Genomic DNA, 16,552 nt, shown 5'->3' with positions numbered 1-16,552 from the left:
AGCCGAAGGGCGGGGCTGAGTCTCCGGCCGGCCTCGGGGTGCCGCGGATTTCATGAAACCGGGGCTTTTTGTCCGTCTGTGCTCTAAAGGGCGCCCCTTCGTTTTTCATTGTCCTCGGCGGCCCCCGCTCCTTTGTGCCGAGGAGCCGGGAGCGCCAGAAATAGAAACGGAGACACTTACTCTCACCTGCTGGACATTGGCTACCACGGTTGCAGGAAGGGACTATTGTCTGAGGTGTGGGTAAGGTTCAGGGAGGCTGTAGCCCCTGAGTGGCAGTCGGGGCTGGGGGGAGTGAGGGGAGTGGCCCCCACCCCTGGGCTGTGAAGTCCACAGGGAGCTGGAGCCTGGAGGAGCGCCCCCTAGTGGGAGCAGTCACCAAGAAGCCCGCACAGGGAGAGAGCAGGGGCCAGGAGAGTAACTTGCTCCTCCTCCTGCCGTGGTCTCCCAGTGGCCAAACCCGTCCCAGCCCGCAAGGGAGCCTGGGTGATGAGGTTCACGCAGGTCAGCCGCACAGAGAAGAGGGCGGGGCAAAGAATGGTGGGAAATGGACCTAGGGGTCAACAGAACCACTGGCATGACCATTCTCAGACCCTTGGTGTGAGGAGTAGGGACCCACAGAGGCCGTCTTGTGGATTTAGGCAGGGTTATGAGTGGGAAGGAAGAGTGGGCTCCCTCACACCTCCCACCCCCATGGGAAGACCTTCCTCATTCTCTACTTTGCTAAACGACCAACAGCCTAGGGCACCTGGTAATTCCCAACACAGAGGCAGTGCAGGAATAGCCCCAACTTCCCTTTTAGTGCTGCCCTGTAACTTTTGGCAACACCAAATCCCATGGTATGTATCTTTAGTGGCCTCAGACACAGTAGAACTGCCCTAGGAGGGAGCCCAGCTCTTCACAGAATCTGGGAGCAGGCAGAGGATGTTGATCCTCCTTCTCAAGGCTCTTGGGTGCTCTCCGTGGCACAGGAGAGGACGTGGGTCTGGGCCTTGTGGAGATGGTCCTGGCTACTTTGGTGGTCCTCTGCCTTCCAGAACAAGGAAAGAAATGCTATCAATTACTGTTTAGGCATAGTCCTCTAGAATGTGTTTCATGGAAGGCAAGTCCAACAGGATACTGTAAAATCAGATCAGTTTCAGCAAGATGTATAGTCTTTGTAGGAAAACTGAGAGATGTGTTAGCACATTAAAGACTCTGAGAAGTCCTGCAGCAAAGAAATCTGTTTAATTTTCTTTACCCTTGAAGCTGTGACCACAAAGTCCTTCCCTAGTGAAACACCTGTTCTTGTTTCTTGAACCACTTTGAGGAAGGTGAGTTGAACCAGGAGCCAGTCCATGGTGTCATGGGCATCAGCGGCTGGAGTTTGGAGAAGACATAGCTTACACAGACATGGTAGCCATGGTTCTTGCCAAAAGCGAGTCTTTACTCAGCCAGCAATTCCAGGTTAATGGTTTTCAAATGGCTTGTTTTTTTAAGATTAGAATAACATTCCATTATCATAGCATGTTAACTTGTGTTATTTCATCCCCAGCAACAGAACCAATGTCAGGTTGATCTATAACCACAATAACTCAAGTACCTTTAGGTCAGAGTTTCAAGTGTAAAACTTCATAATGTTGCAAGCAAGATTAAGTATTAGGGCATCCGGGGACAGGACAGATAAAGACATGGGATCTGTCATCAGCCCCCAGGAGCTCAAATCCCGAGTCCACCACTTCCCAGCTTTGAGGCATGGGGAAGTCACTTAACCTCCAGGGTCTAACGTTCTCCTCTTTAAGACAGTGATGATGATAATAACACACACCTCAGGGATTGAAGGAGAAATGTCCCATAAATGTCCCATAAAACCCTTGGCTTAATGCCTGGCTCAATAAATATGTGTGGTGACCATCATCGCCAATACCAGCCCATTAGGCACCATCACCTTGTTGGGGAGTTCCTGCTCATCCTGCATCAGGGCAAACCACAGAAACTTCCTTCGCCCCCCCCATGCCAGGAAAGCACACTTTCAAGGAACACAGAGTAAAAGATGAACATCCCGGCCTTGCTGAAGGCTTAGAACTAGTTGGCAGAGAAAACAAAGAATATTAGCTGATGACCACGTTGAAGACAAGAGACTGTTAAGAAGACACAGCTGTGGGGTGTGATGATGTTGAACTTTGTGTGTTTCCAGAAAAATCAAGGTTCTTGAGACCAAAGTTATGACAAGTTATGTTTAGCCCTATTGCCACACTCACTCAAATTATTCGTGTCATTTAAATAATCATTCCAAATTTTGTTTCATTGCACAATTCCGTAAGTCTGAATTTAAAATGATCTCATCATTTGCCTTTTATCATCTCTCCCTGCCTCTCTCTTTCTCTCTCTCCTCGATTTTCTTCCCCTCTGAAGAGAATTTTTCAACTTCGTAACTTTTGAGATGCAAATATTTAATGTTTTCTCCACTCAAGTAGCTTTGAAAGATTCATTTCCTTCGTGTGACAAACAACAAAGAAGTGTATTTTGTTTTCAAGACAAAGAATAAATATCTTATGTTAACTGTGAGGATCTTTTAGAAACAGAAGTTCTCTGATTCTTGCATATGAGAAAGAAGGACAAAACTAAGGGCAGACTGAACTATGGCAGTCGTTGACAGACATTTGATTCATGGCTCCCTCTCTGACTGAAGAATCACTTAACATGGCGTCCACTGTGCCCGTCCCTGCGGGAAGCTCCCCCAGCCCATCTCATCATGCCTGGCATGGCACAAATGCGCATTCATCAAACCTGCCCCTTCCTTTGTTCCACTTTGAAATGTTTTGTAAAATTGTCAGTTTTAATTCAGATGTGTGAATCAGGCCAGAGAATGGACAGGGTAGGAGCACCTCAGCATTCTCTTCCTCACCAACACTTGGTGTCGCTCAGTGCAAAACACTTGCATGAATTGTGTACACAAGCTCTTGGCTTATCCTGTTTTATTTTTTAACTCAAGTTAAAAGAGCATGTGTGACCGTGTGTTTTCATTCAAATGACTCTAAATTGCTGTGATTACATGTTTAGAGCTTTACATATGTTGATTAAGTTTCAAAAACCGCTCGTTAAGTAATTAGCTTCTTTGGATCAATCTCATTCTGTGTAGTTGGTTGTTGCATCCTGTGACTATCTAGACTGAAGGACATTTGTTTCTCTCACCCTGGCCGGCATCCCTCAGTCTGAATTATCCCAACGATTCTACCTTCTGTTTGCCCGCTTGTATGGCAATTGTCTTATAAGCTCATGAGTCAGTTTTTTTCCCTTTAATTTTTCCTCAGATCATTCCCTTTACTAATTTTCTCTTTAATTTTCGAGGACTCTCAAAAAACTGTCTTCACTGACGGATAAATAGTTTGACATGTTTCTTTCAACATCACACAATTTTCTAAGAAATGAACTATTTTCTTACTACACATTTCAGGTTCATCTTAATGCTCTTACCCAGCTTCAAGCAAGCCGAAGGTCATCAATCAGAGTTAATTCACTCAAAATGTGGAATTGTTTTAAATTAATTTCATCTCTTTTATGTTTTCTGAATTTTTTTTTCAGTTGCTAAATGCCAACCAAAATTTTTCTTGGAAAAAATCACACCATTGGTTTTTCTTTGTGTCTTCTGTCTTGGCATTATGGCTGTTATAATCACTGGACAAATTTGCAATTTATGTAGCCGACACTTCGTCCTTTGGACTAGTTTATCATATTTTCAAGACTTAGAAGTTGCTTTTTCCTGCAGGAAAGTTTGGGGGAGTGGTAGGTGTGGTTGACAGTGAGGGGGTAGTAAGACCTCATGCTACCATTTCAGTGGGGGCGTTCCCTGACTTTTCCCCCAAGGCTGAGCCTGGTTCTCTGTCCGGGGTGCCCTGAAAAGAGCCCACCAGTCCCAGTCCCAAAACCTGAGCTCAGAGGCTGTGCTTCCCCTGCAGGTGTACCTGGCGGCAGGCACCGTGTACGGACTAGAAGGCCAGCTGAGTGAGCTGGAGGATGCCGCCCGCTGCATCCACAGTGGCACGGATGAGACCGAGCTGGCAGATCTGGAGGACCAGGTGGCCACGGCGGCAGCCCAGGTCCACCATGCTGAGCTCCAGGTAAGAACTCCCGCTCTGCCCAGATGAAGCACCCTCGTGCAAGGGGAGAGGGCACCCTGTCTTCCACAAGAATGATTGCAGAGCCTTTCTATCGGTTCTCTGGCATGCTTGCATGGTGCTTTTGGGTGGATTCCACCAAACCCGACTTTTAAAAATTACAACCGTGATAATAAATCAGATTTCTCTTTAAACCTAAGTCACCTTTCTCTTCAATGAATTCTCTGACCCACAGGTGGGTCTCCTGGCTATATAGGTTTCCATTCCATCCCAAGACCTCCCCTCCCTAACCTTTTTCACACTGTTGATTACTTACTTGATGGCAGTTTTCCCCTCTATACACTAAAAACCCCATGAGGACAGGACTACAGCTGCCTAGCTTAACACAAAAACTCCAGTGCCTAACATAATACTGGACATGGGTTTGGCACTCAATAAAAATGGGGTGAATAAACACATGAAATGAAATTGTAGATTTCACAGACCAGTATTTTGCATGATTTAGATATGGCGGATTCAGAACTGAAATGATGTTATCTGTACCTTTGTGAAGACACCAGTTTGACATTTTCGTGGGTAGTCCCATGGCCTCTGACTGAGTCAGAGTGGACTGTGGACAAAGTCGCTGATTCTCAAACTGGGGTCCATGAGACATGCTGGTCTCTGTAGTATACGTTCGGTGTAGACCTCTGGTTCAGTGCGATTTCTACAGACCTTGCATCTTAAAACTGCATCCTAGGGGAACTGGGGTCAGTAGAACCTGTGCACAGAGATGATGATGATCTCGAGTGGTAATTATTTCTTAAATAAATATTTTTGTTTTAGAGAGTCAAAAATCCCTAAAGCCACTGGCAGCATTAAGCACTCTCGAGAATGGGGGGCGCCCGTTCTCCATCCCGTGGAAGAATTAATGCCGCGTGCTAGGAATGGTCTCCTTGCACACAGCCCTGTCGACTATTCATTATCTGCAAGAATGGCTGAAGAGTGTCTCTCCTCAAATACAAATCATTTTCCAGAAATGTAATCAATTTATGGTCAAAGTTATACAAAGAATAAAATCATTTGTTTTCTGAGGTACAGTTTGGGCCAAATACTTCTTGAGTGGTTTAGCAAGAAATAACATCATGTATGGGTGTTTGGCAGGGTTTTACTGGATAGTTATTCCTGCTCCTAGATATTTCTAGTCTTGAATTATTGGAGCCACGTTTTATGGAAGAGAATCCTGGAGTCCAAAACGACCATGTTCTTTGTGCTTGAATGTGCCTAGTCTTTATACATTTTAAAATATGACGGTAATGTTATCAATAATACCTAGTGTTCAGTGAGCGTTACTTGGTGCCATGAGTTGTATTGACACTTAACCTCATTATTGTAATCAGTCCTTTCAGCAACTCCAAGACATAGCTGTAATTTCCCCCCCTTTTTTTTTCCTAGGGAGACTGGGGCTCAGAGAGGTTAAACCACTTACGCAAGGCCAAATAGCTAAAGAGTGATAAAGCCAGGATTTGAACCTCTTTCTGACCTCCCAGCCACATTCTGTACCAGTCTGTGCTGTGTGGTTTTCTGAGAAATGTGTTGGTCCTGCCATCAGACACATATCCACTTGCATAGGAGTCCTTAATTTGCAAGGGAGGTTGTCAACGCTGCCTTCAGTCTTACAGATCTTCACAACGTGGGAATCTTCAGTACCATGGAGACTCTCTCCCTGCTGCCAGCTGCCCCAGAAAATGAAGCCTCGGGCTCCCTGTTGTCTGTTCTCATCCAAAGTTGTCCCCACGGAGGAGGGTAGATGTGCTAAACTGTGTTCTTGGATTAGGTCAGAGTCGAGGGACTCTATCACCCTTGGCACAAGATTGCCCAGTGCTCTGGGAGATTGCAGGATGATCCATGGAGCGGGGGTCTATCATACTATGGTGCTGTCCACTACATCATGTGGCATCATCTCGAGGGATTTCCTGGGGGAAGTTCTGTCTTAACTCTCAGTACCGGGAAAAGCTGTTCTTCTGAGCATTCGGTCTTTACCCTACACTAATCTCTTTGCTTTGGCTCCCGGGAAACTCAGAGCTGAATTGGTCATCCCCCCTAACAAGTGTAAGAGCCATTCGATACGCAGTCTTAGGAATGAAATGGAGCACAACTAGGTGGATAGATAGAGGAGAGAGAGACAACAAAATGTAGGCAAAATCAGCTCTCAGTAGGCCCCTTCCTCTTTCTCTGGCTTTTGCACTATGATCTAAAACTCAAAAAATCAACCCCTTCTTATTCCAGAGCCTCACAGTCAGCAGATCAGGAGGTGAGCAGCCTGCTCTCCCATTGACCCGTCTCTCAGGGCCTGATGAGCCAGGGCCTCCATCCGAACAGCTTCCTGGGAAACCATGGGAATCTAATCCACACCAGCTGCACATAACTGATAAAAGTTTAGCCTGCAACCTTTCTAAGGGGGCTGTGCCGTTTATTGGTCTAAAAGCCAAAGGAATGCAGCTTTCAATATGAAATTTGAGGAGTCAGATCAAGAAGGGAGGGGCAGGGGCTGCGCAGTGTCTCCCCTGGGAGCAGCATGGAGTATTTCACCGGTTGCCACAGCCTTGGCCTCCTTCCTCCTCCTCTTCCTCTTCTGACCAAGACTACCCCTGCTTGGGGATAGGGGATGCACCTCCCATATTCGCCCACCCTTCAGTTCTTCTCTCTGCACTTCTGCAGCCTCTGTCCCAGTAGGCTCTTTCCGAAGAGGTCCCTAGTAAATGACAGCAGAATTTGAATCTGTCCTGAGCAGCTCAAGAGAGTAGAGGGATAGGGACGGGGACAGAGAACTCAGGATCCACACACATTGGCTGCTGGGCCGACTTTCGGGTTCTCTGTCTGATGCCCTGGCAACGTGCAGGCTGTGTTCGGAGATCAGCAAGGCAACTGTGATCCCCACGTCCTCCTTCCACTCCGCTAGCCTGCTCCTGCCTCTCCCCATGTCCCCCATGCCAGGCCTTGGCAGGTCCTCTTAGAATGTAGCAGCGTTGGTGCCTGGGTGGCTCAGTGGGGGGTGCCTGGGTGGCTCAGTGGGTTAAAGCCTCTGCCTTCAGCTTAGGTCATGATCCCAGGGTCCTGGGATCGAGCCCCGCATCGGGTTCTTTGCTCAGCAGGGAGCCTGCTTCCTCCTCTCTCTCTCTCTGCCTGCCTCTCTGCCTACTTGAAATCTCTGTCTGTCAAATAAATAAATAAAATCTTTAAAAAAGAATGTAGCAGGGGCGCCTGGGTGGCTCAGTGGTTTAGGCCGCTGCCTTCGGCTCGGGTCATGATCTCGGGGTCCTGGGATCGAGTCCCACATCCGGCTCTCTGCTCGGAAGGGAGCCTGCTTCCCTCTCACTCTCTCTGCCTGCCTCTCTGCCTACTTGTGATCTCTCTCTGTCAAATAAATAAATAAAATCTTTAAAAAAAAAAAAAAAAAGAATGTAGCAGCGTGGCGGGAGCTCGAGGGCTGGCATGAGTTCGGAGCTCTGCCCCAGACCAGCTGTGAAGTGCTGGCTGTGTTACTTACCCTTCTGAGCCACAGATGCCTCATCCATGGAACCAAGAGAATCGTACCTCTGTCATAGGTTTATGAATGAGTTCCCATATTCACAACGCTTAGCAGGATGACGGCACAGATTACTGCTCTCTTCTAAGAGAAGGGATTATGTCTTCTTCATCCCTGGGGACATCAGTGGGTTAGGGTTCTTTCTGGGCACTGACTGGGCTCTTGCTCTCCGTATCTGCCTTAAGACTCTTGAAAAGTAATCCAAACTCTCTCTGACCCTCTGATGTTATGGTCGAGGAAACTGATGAAGAGGGAGTTTCTCAAGGCACTTGTCCTTTGAATGAAAGAAATGGATTGGAACCGGAGACTGCTGGGCCTCCCTCCTAAGAGCCTGTGCTGTGGTTTCGGCTCATGGAGTCATGAAAGAATGAAGAAGGACCTATAAATCATACTCGCCTTTCAAAGCTGGAATCAAGTGTGGCCCGCTCTAGAAACCTTCCTGACCACCCCCTTCCCCTCTCCCCGCCATGCTGGGCCAGGGCTCCCATCGTGCCCTGGGCTTCCACTTTTCCCTGGAGATATATCCCTGACGAGGGTGTTGATATTCTCTAGAGCTACCGGATAGAGAAGGGCTTGGTAGAAGTTGGACAAATGAGGGGTGCCTGGCTGACTCAGTCAGTGAGAACATGCGACTCTCCATCTTGGGATTGTGAGTTTGAGCCCCACGTTGGGTGTACAGATTACTTAAAAAAATAAAATCTTAAAAAAACAAAAAAGAAGATGAATGAATGAATGAGTATACATCAAAGCCGATTTGTTCATTATAGATTCCTGTCATTTCTAACAAAGATTCTCCCCTCCTGTGCTTTCCCCCTACTGATTCTGTCTTTCTATTGCATTAAGATTTCTGATATCGAGAGCCGGATTTCAGCTCTGACCATTGCCGGATTAAACATAGCACCGTGTGTGCGCCTCACGAGAAAACGAGATCAGAAGCAAAGGAACCAGGTGCGTTTGTCCCTTACTTGGTCTGTTGGAATATTGCACGACCTGGAAAATTTAGATCAAATATCTTTGGCTTTGTAAAGGTCTGTTGACAGCTGTGTTCTATTTGCAGGTACAAACCATAGACACATCAAGGCAGCAGAGGAGGAAACTGCCTGCCCCACCAGTGAAAGGTGTGCTTAAAGTAAACCGCAGAGCTACCAAAGAAATAAGCCTGACTTATTTTGAGTTACTCAGCGATCTGAGTTTGAGGACCAGATCTAATGCAGAGTTCTCACCAGAAGTGCTCTTGTGAAGAATTTATCTCGACTTGAATCCCCCAGAAGCAGACCGTGAGACAAAGACGGAATTTGGGAAGCAATTCCAAGAAACTGGTAGGACAGGAGAGAAATGATTCAGGGAAGAAAATTAAGTCAATGCAATACAATTTAATTCATAGTTTATTTCTCCAGGCAAATACTAAATCCAGCTGAGGACTTCTGGGAGACAGTATTTTTTTTTTTTAAGATTTTATTTATTTATTTGTCAGAGAGAGAGAGGGAGAGAGAGTGTGTGCAAGCACAAGCAGGGGGAGCAGCAAGCAGAGGGAGATGCAGGATCCCAGAACCCTGGGATCATGACCTGAGCCGAAGGCAGACGCTTAAACGACTGAGCCCCTGGAGACATCCCTGGGAGACAGTACTGACAGCACCTCATGGTCTCCTGCCCAAAGAATAGGAAGAGGAGGATTTCAACTCTCAGCTATCATCCCCTGACATTTCCGGGGGTGGGGGAGAGGCATTAATTCCCTGGTGCTTCTGCCACACCCCATACAGGAGCCAAGAGAGAGTGACAGTGCTCGCAGAAGCATGCTGTTGGAATGTGCTGGATGCCAGGATGTGTGGCATGTCCGGGAAATGTGGGCAGGGCGCCAGAGGCTCTAACACAGTGCACAACCCACAGGGGATTCCAGCAACGCCGGTGGTGGCCTCCTCATCCACTGGGCGTTTTCAACAGTTTCCCTGGATTCAGGAGCCACGTATGATGGTGCCAAACTAGGAATTTAGATCTACAAATCAGAAGACAGTCAGAAGATATGTTTGAGTCTTGGCTCCACCACGCTTTGTTCAACATTTCTTGAATCCGTCAAACCTTATACAAGCTTTGCGCAGTGGCAGTATCATAACCAATGAGGTTTATCCGAGGCACGATTACTGCTAATTGAAAACCTTATACAATTACAATGTCTTACAGATCCATTGCCCCTTATTTGAAAACTTGGATAAGTATATGTTTCAGAATATCCTGGACATTAGAAAAGTAATATGGTACAAGTACAGTATATTTCCTAATAGCCCCTGCCCCGTGGCATCTGGGGCAGCAGCTGATAAACGCTTTAATATCATTGCACCAAAACATGAGAATGTTCACTCTCAGTGGGACGGACAAGGATTTTAAATGGTCATATGTCAGTGTAAGTCAGGTTTGGCCATTGGACAATTTTGGCCCCAAAGTTATAAGGATTTACAACCTTGAAAGCCTTTCATTTTTTTTAAATAATTTTTTAAAAGATTTTTTTTATTTATTTGAGAGAGAGACAGTAAGAGAGAGCATGAGAGGGGAGAAAGTCAGAGGGAGAAGCAGACTCTCCATAGAGCAGGGAGCCTGATGTGGGACTCAATCCCAGGACTCTGGGATCATGACCTGAGCTGAAGGCAGTCACTTAACCAGCTGAGCCACCCAGCCGCCCCTTGAAAGCCTTTTATATTCCAGAATTGCAAGTAAGAATTTATGCATGAGGTGCCTCGGTGGCTCAGTCGGTTAGGTATCTGACTCTTGATCTCAACTCAGGTCTTGATCTCAGGGTCATGAATTCAAGCCCTGTTGCTCCATGCTCAGCATGGAGCCTATCTTAAGAAAAAGAAAGAAAGAAAGAATTTATGAAATATGGTGGATTATCTCCAACCTACCTTTTCCTGGAAAGCCACTAATGAGTCTTGAATTTGTTTGGTGCATATCATAAAAATAAACACAAAATTAAAAACTTCTGCAGTCATACCTATAGACTGGAATGAGATACCAAACCTAGAACCAAAATCTGGGTCACGGGGACACCTGGTCTTTCTTCCTCAACACTTGGCCCAGCTTCTGGGTACCACTTATTTCCATCTGTTTCCTTTTAGCTGAAAACATGGAGGCATCTTCAGTGACCACCACGAAAACGTTTAACCGCAACTTCGTTCTCCAAGGCTCCTCGACAAACAGGACTAATGAAAGGAAAAACACCACCAAGGATTTGATGGTAAGTTGTGTCTCGATGCCCATCCCTTGCACTGTAGATGAGGCCTCCGTAGTGTAGCCCTCCTGTCCCCAGCTCCCCGCTTAGAGCCCCAGGAAGCATCCTTCCTGCCTGGTCTCACAGTCTGTTGGTCAGAGAATTGGCGGGTGAGTGGGCCAATGAGAAGCGATGAGCGCCCTGCCTGATATTGCTAACCTCTATGATATGTGGATACGTCCTCGCAACTCCTTATAGGGTTTGATATGAGAGAACTAAAAATGGGTACGTAGGAATGTAAAGTCTGGTTGAGGTGTCAGAGTTTGTATCCTGTTTTTGTGGATTCACTCATCCTTAAATTTCTTGCGAGTCATTAATTACTTGTTGTTGTTCCTGAAAAAAAAGTTCAACAGCTGTCCGGAAACACAAAGGAAGGGACAGTAGATAATTTGCACAAACTCTAGGGAGCTTGTACAGAGGGCTAACAGATCACTTGACTAAACACCTACCTATGCCTGGTGGGGCTTCCGTGGGAAGTGATAATCCAGTTGAACTGACCCCGTGGTACCGTTACACTGAGGACAGATGGCATCTGGGTGACAAGATTGAAGCAAGGGCAAGTTTATTCTTCTGCCTTTTATGCATCACCCATTCTTCCCTTCCCCTTCCTCTGCCTCATGGTCCCTGTCCCCTGAGAGCAGGAGCCCCAGGTAACAGCATAATGGTGGGCATGCCCTTTGGGGTTACAAATCACTGCATCTCTTGGGCATTACAGGGCAACAGCTCTTCCCACTGCCTCTTCTTCGCTGCTCAGCCCCTACCCCTGACCTTTTAAAGTCCAGTTACCTTGCTCCCAGCTGTTACTTCAGAGAGCTCAAAAGATGCGTTTATCGCACTTTAAAGGGCAGACCATTGGGGCCAGGGAAGGAATCTGTTATAAATAAGATCATTAAAAACATTACCTTTCGGAGAGATAGAACATAGATTAGTGGTTGCTAAGGGCTGTGGGGAGGGGCCGTAGGAAGAAAGCACGCGGTGGGGAAGATGTTTTACTTTAGAGGCACAGTAGGCTTTGAAACTAGATAGAGGTGGTGGCCACGTGACACTGTGAGTGTAGCAAATGCCACTGAATTGTTCCCTCTCTGTGGGGTGGAGGGGCAGAGGGGGAGGGCGAGAGAGATTGTTAAGCAGCCCAGCGCCCTCTGTTTCCCCACAGGAGCCCGCCCTGGAGTCAGCGGTGACGTATTAGCGCCCCGGGACTCCACTGCCAATGACCCACTGCCTCCGGCCCTACACGACAGTGCCTTGCCCCCACAGCCATGGAATACTGTGCGGATTTCCACCCGAGGAGAGGGCCTGGGGACGCCACGGTGCACCGCGGCACAGGGCTGTCCTGATACCTCACCCAGCAAGCAGTCCTGGACTTGGGCGCTGCCGGCTTGCCCACTCTCTGCCTTAGGCTCCCAGGGGAATCCCAGACAGCAAACTGAGACGCTGGCTTCCGACAGCAGAGCTCCATGTTCAAAAGAGGCATCTTTTCCCTCTCCGCTTTGCTACTGTGTGTTGTCTTTAAGATTGTTTTTGGTTTTGTTTTTGGTTTTTTTTGGTCCCTCTCATTCAACTAGAAGTACGTGCTAACAGTTATTTGTCCAAAGGAAAACTGCTGGGGGCTGGAGGGTGGAAGGAAGGGAGATCTGTATCATCATTTAATTCATCATCGGGTCTTGCTAATCTCTCACAATCATCTTTGTCCCACAAGTGCTAAGGAAAAAAAAGTGCAAACGCCCCTGTAGGGAACATCAGGACTATCCCATTTGGGGAGCGTGCACCCAGAGAGGATGCCGCCTTTCAGCCACCTCCTTCCTGGGAAGTTCCAACCTCCCCCCCACCCGGCACAACCAGTCATTCCCATTGCTTTGCCATCACAAGCCACGAAGTGGAAAGCTCTGCCTCACTCATGCCAGGTCCAGGCCTATCTGAAACAAGATCTCACTGAGAATTCAGGGCTCTTCCCTGGACTTGCAGACAGTCTCCCCACTCTGAAGGGGAGCGGAGCTTGAGAATGCCCACCAATGGCTTAACTCTAGGACACTGTCCAGAATCCACATGATGTGGTTTAGCAATGATCATGTGTCTAATGGGGTTTGGGTAAGTGGATTCTTGCAGACAATAACCACGTGAGAAATTGTTGTCCTCCAAAATTTATTTCCCCATAAATATTCAGCAAAAGTAATAGAATGACCTTAAAAGTAAACATGATTAAAGAATCACCTTGGGAAAAACAGGCATAAACAAAGCAGGGATAAACTGAATTTAGTGGACACAAGAGCCGACACGAGCTCCACATTCCTGGTCTCAAATGCATGACGACGTAGAGTGTGTTTATAAAGACAAACGGAACGGAATTTCACACAATGAACTGAGCATTTACAACCTTTCTTAAATCTGTCCCTGAGACATTCTGAATCAAAGGAAGCAAATCAGGGGAAGCAAGGGGATAGTTTGACCAAAATGTATTAAGTGACTGCTTTCAGGAAGGCAGTTTCTTCTCATTTTAATCCTTAGAGCAACCCTCTTCGTCCCCATTTTTCAGATTTGGAAATACAGGGGGCCAAAGAGATTAGTTTGCCCAAGTCTCACCTTGAAACTAAGTCTAATTGGAAAGCCTCACAAAAGCCTCACTCCGTGTTTGTTTCAACTTCTACATTCTGTCGCTGCTACGCACATTCCCAGACCTGATTTGCCGCTGAGATATGTGTTATGATCCCTTCCTGACGGGGGTCTACCTGTCTTCCAGCGATTCTCCCTGCTGATGCTGTGTATGTATTACCCAGCAGAAATGACTCTTTGGAAATAAAGTAAGTCTTTGGCTTTTTTTTTCTGTTGGTGTGACTCAAAGCAGACAAATACAAATTTTAAAAACACAACAAAAAAAGATCTGAGTTCCAAATAGAATGTTTTCTTTAAGAGGCATGAAAAGCAACTATTGTTGTGTTACAGTGTTAAAATATTCCGTTTTCTTTGACAAAAATGTGTAAACTGTGTAAGCCTTGCAAAAAAAAAAAAGAAAAAAAAAGAAGAAGAAGAAGCCTGCTCTATGGCATTTGAAATTTTATAAAGGTTTCCTTGTGCCAAATAAGTGCAAAGATTTAATTTACTATTAAAAACCATAAGTATATGTTATAGTTTCAGAAGAATTATTTTGTCATCAAGTGATTTTGATCTTCAGTGTCAATATTTATATTTAGATTAATTTTTATAAATGAAAATATTTTAATGGTTTAAGAAAATGAGGACAATAGGACCATATCTTTGATGACTTCTGAAAGTTATGCTTGCCTTCATGTTATATGCACATTGCCAAGAATTACTGTCAAGAGAAATGATAAAGAAGTAAAAGTCATTTATGAAAATAATGTATGTGGGTGTGCGCTTTTTTGGGTTGAAGAAGACTGAGAGTGCAGAGGGGACAGGGAAAGAAGTCAATGTTCAGTCGTTGGAGGGACCAACCTTCAAAGCTACTGTTGCTTTACACCCCCATTCCTTCCAGTCACACCACTTGCTTCTGCATTACTCACTGTCCTGAGAGCCACAGTATTCAAAGCAGAGGGGGAGGAGGGGAACGGTGTAGGTTTATCCCCCAGGAGACCTTTCTGATCGTCATAACTTGGCGGGGGGTTGTTACTGGCATACAGTGGACAGTGGCCAGGGATGCTGCCAAACATCCTACAATGCAGAGCCACCCGCAACCAAGAATTACCTCACACAAAATGTGATCGATGCCAAGGCTGAGGACTCTGGGACCCTGGAGGGAAGCCTGGACGTGGGCAGAGAGGCCCCTGCACAGGAAGCAGGACCCTGAGTCTCCCAGAGTCTTTCATGGGTCCATTGACAACTGTGGCTTCTCTGAGGCTGGCCTGTCCGGACACTGGATGTTGTCATCCCCAAGGAGGAGTAGGAACCCTCCTCCCACTGGAAGTAAATGAGTGAATAATAATTATATGGATAGAAGCCACTGGCCTTCACCACCGGGTGGCCTAACACGGTCGTATTCAAACTTGAGTGGGCATCAGAATCACCTGTAAAGACACAGATTCGTGGGAGTCACCCAGTCATCCCCAGTGCTCGGTCTACTTTCTCTACATTATTACGCATGTGCCTGGCACAATAGTGTTTGCTAAGCACCGAGAGCAAACAAGCTAACATTTAGGTGCACAGGGCATTTCAGAAGGAGGGGAGAAAACCATCTGTAGATCCATCTGAAGTCCTCTTCAGGCAGCATTTCCTGATTTCTCCATCCTCCCTTCCCACAACCCCATCCCAAAGAACAGCTGGACATATAACACAGTAAAGACAGTCCAGTCACACTCCAGCAGCAGGAACATTCCACCTCTCTAGCCCAGAAACCACCAAAGCATTGCTGAGCAACCAATCTGCCTCATCTGTCCGAATATTCAAGAGAATCCATTTGAGCAAACAATTTGAATATCAAGAATGATGCGCAGCTCTTCTTGCTTCCGGGATAAATAGGAACAGTGTAGCAATGATATTTTCCCCAAAAAGATAAGTGCTTGATTTGCCATAAAAAAAAAATAAATAATAACGTGACCTAATAGTCAAAGCACTTGAAGGCTGCCAGAAAAAACTGGGTTCCACTCTTAAGACTTTCCATTTACTACTAGCTCTGTGGTCTATGGCCTTATATGTGAGATGGGTTATAAAAATCTTCTTAGTGTTGTTACAAGGCTTAATGGAGTAACCTGTGAAGAAACTCAGCAGAACCCTGGAGTAATATAGGTACTATAGTATACTGTAGGTATTTATAGTAAATGTGTATATATAGTATATATAATATATTATAGGTACTTTTACTCTTAGGACATGAAAAATCATTCAAATATCAGCACCAGGACTTAGGTAAAATGCTGTGCCCCGCTTTTCCCACTGACAGAAAGATCATTGTTCTACAAGTACGCACTCCCTTTTCACCCTGACTCTGGGAGCCGGGCACTACACTGGACTTTGGGCTGGGTCATGTGACTTGACTTAGCACTGGTAGAACATATTTCTCTTAGTCCATTTGGGCTGCTATGACAAAACTCTAGAGACTGAGCGGTTCATAAACAACAGAAATTCTTTCTCACAGTTCTGGAGGCTAGAAATCCAAGACTAGGGTGCCAACGTGGCCGGGGGCTACCAGAAGCCATTGTAGGCTGCCGGCTTCTCTCTATACCCTCACATGCTGGAAGCAGGTGAGAGATCATTCTGGATCCTCTTCTAAAAGCACACTAATAATCCCAGTTGTGAGGATAGACCTCTCCTGATTTAATCACCTCCCAAAAGCCCTATCTCTTTATACCATCACCTGAGGGTTTGGGATTCAAAATCTGAATTGGGCAGGGGGCAGGGACACAAACATTCAGACCGCAACATTCTCCAACCCTTGGTTTGGACTTGGCCACATGACTTTGGCAAATCAGATGTTAACAGAAGAGCTACATAAGGGGCTTGAAATATGTTTATTGAGTTGGGTTTGTCCATTTTCCTTTTGCCATTCCCACTTTAAGAACACGCCACAAGCAGCCAGCTGCTCCAAGGAATAGACCCAGACCCAACCAGCTTGTGGTTTGCGGCCAAGTTCAGCTGAGCCCAGCTGAGATCAGCAGAGACACCCCACCAACCTTTAGGCCC

General features: G+C 46.3%; 1 protein-coding gene and 1 pseudogene across 4 annotated transcripts in view; both read left to right on the top strand.

Annotated features, from left to right (window-relative positions):
- LOC123940334 (myosin VIIA and Rab interacting protein) overlaps positions 1-12,623 on the top strand; it is a 379,886-nt gene extending 367,263 nt beyond the window's left edge. For all 4 annotated transcript variants that reach the window (XM_046003035.1, XM_046003036.1, XM_046003032.1 and 1 more), the window contains 5 exons: positions 3,936-4,097; positions 8,506-8,610; positions 8,720-8,780; positions 10,770-10,888; positions 12,078-12,623. In XM_046003035.1, the coding sequence (XP_045858991.1) occupies positions 3,936-4,097; positions 8,506-8,610; positions 8,720-8,780; positions 10,770-10,888; positions 12,078-12,110 (480 nt within the window). In that variant the 3' untranslated portion in view covers positions 12,111-12,623. The remainder of the gene's footprint in view (positions 1-3,935; positions 4,098-8,505; positions 8,611-8,719; positions 8,781-10,769; positions 10,889-12,077) is intronic.
- LOC123941000 lies at positions 9,747-9,874 on the top strand (annotated as a pseudogene).
- Positions 12,624-16,552: the final 3,929 nt, after the last annotated feature.

Source organism: Meles meles, chromosome 4, assembly GCF_922984935.1.
Source record: "Meles meles chromosome 4, mMelMel3.1 paternal haplotype, whole genome shotgun sequence".
Lineage (NCBI taxonomy): Eukaryota > Metazoa > Chordata > Mammalia > Carnivora > Mustelidae > Meles > Meles meles.
Note: the sequence above shows the minus strand (reverse complement) of the source record. Positions and strands in the feature narration are given on the sequence as shown.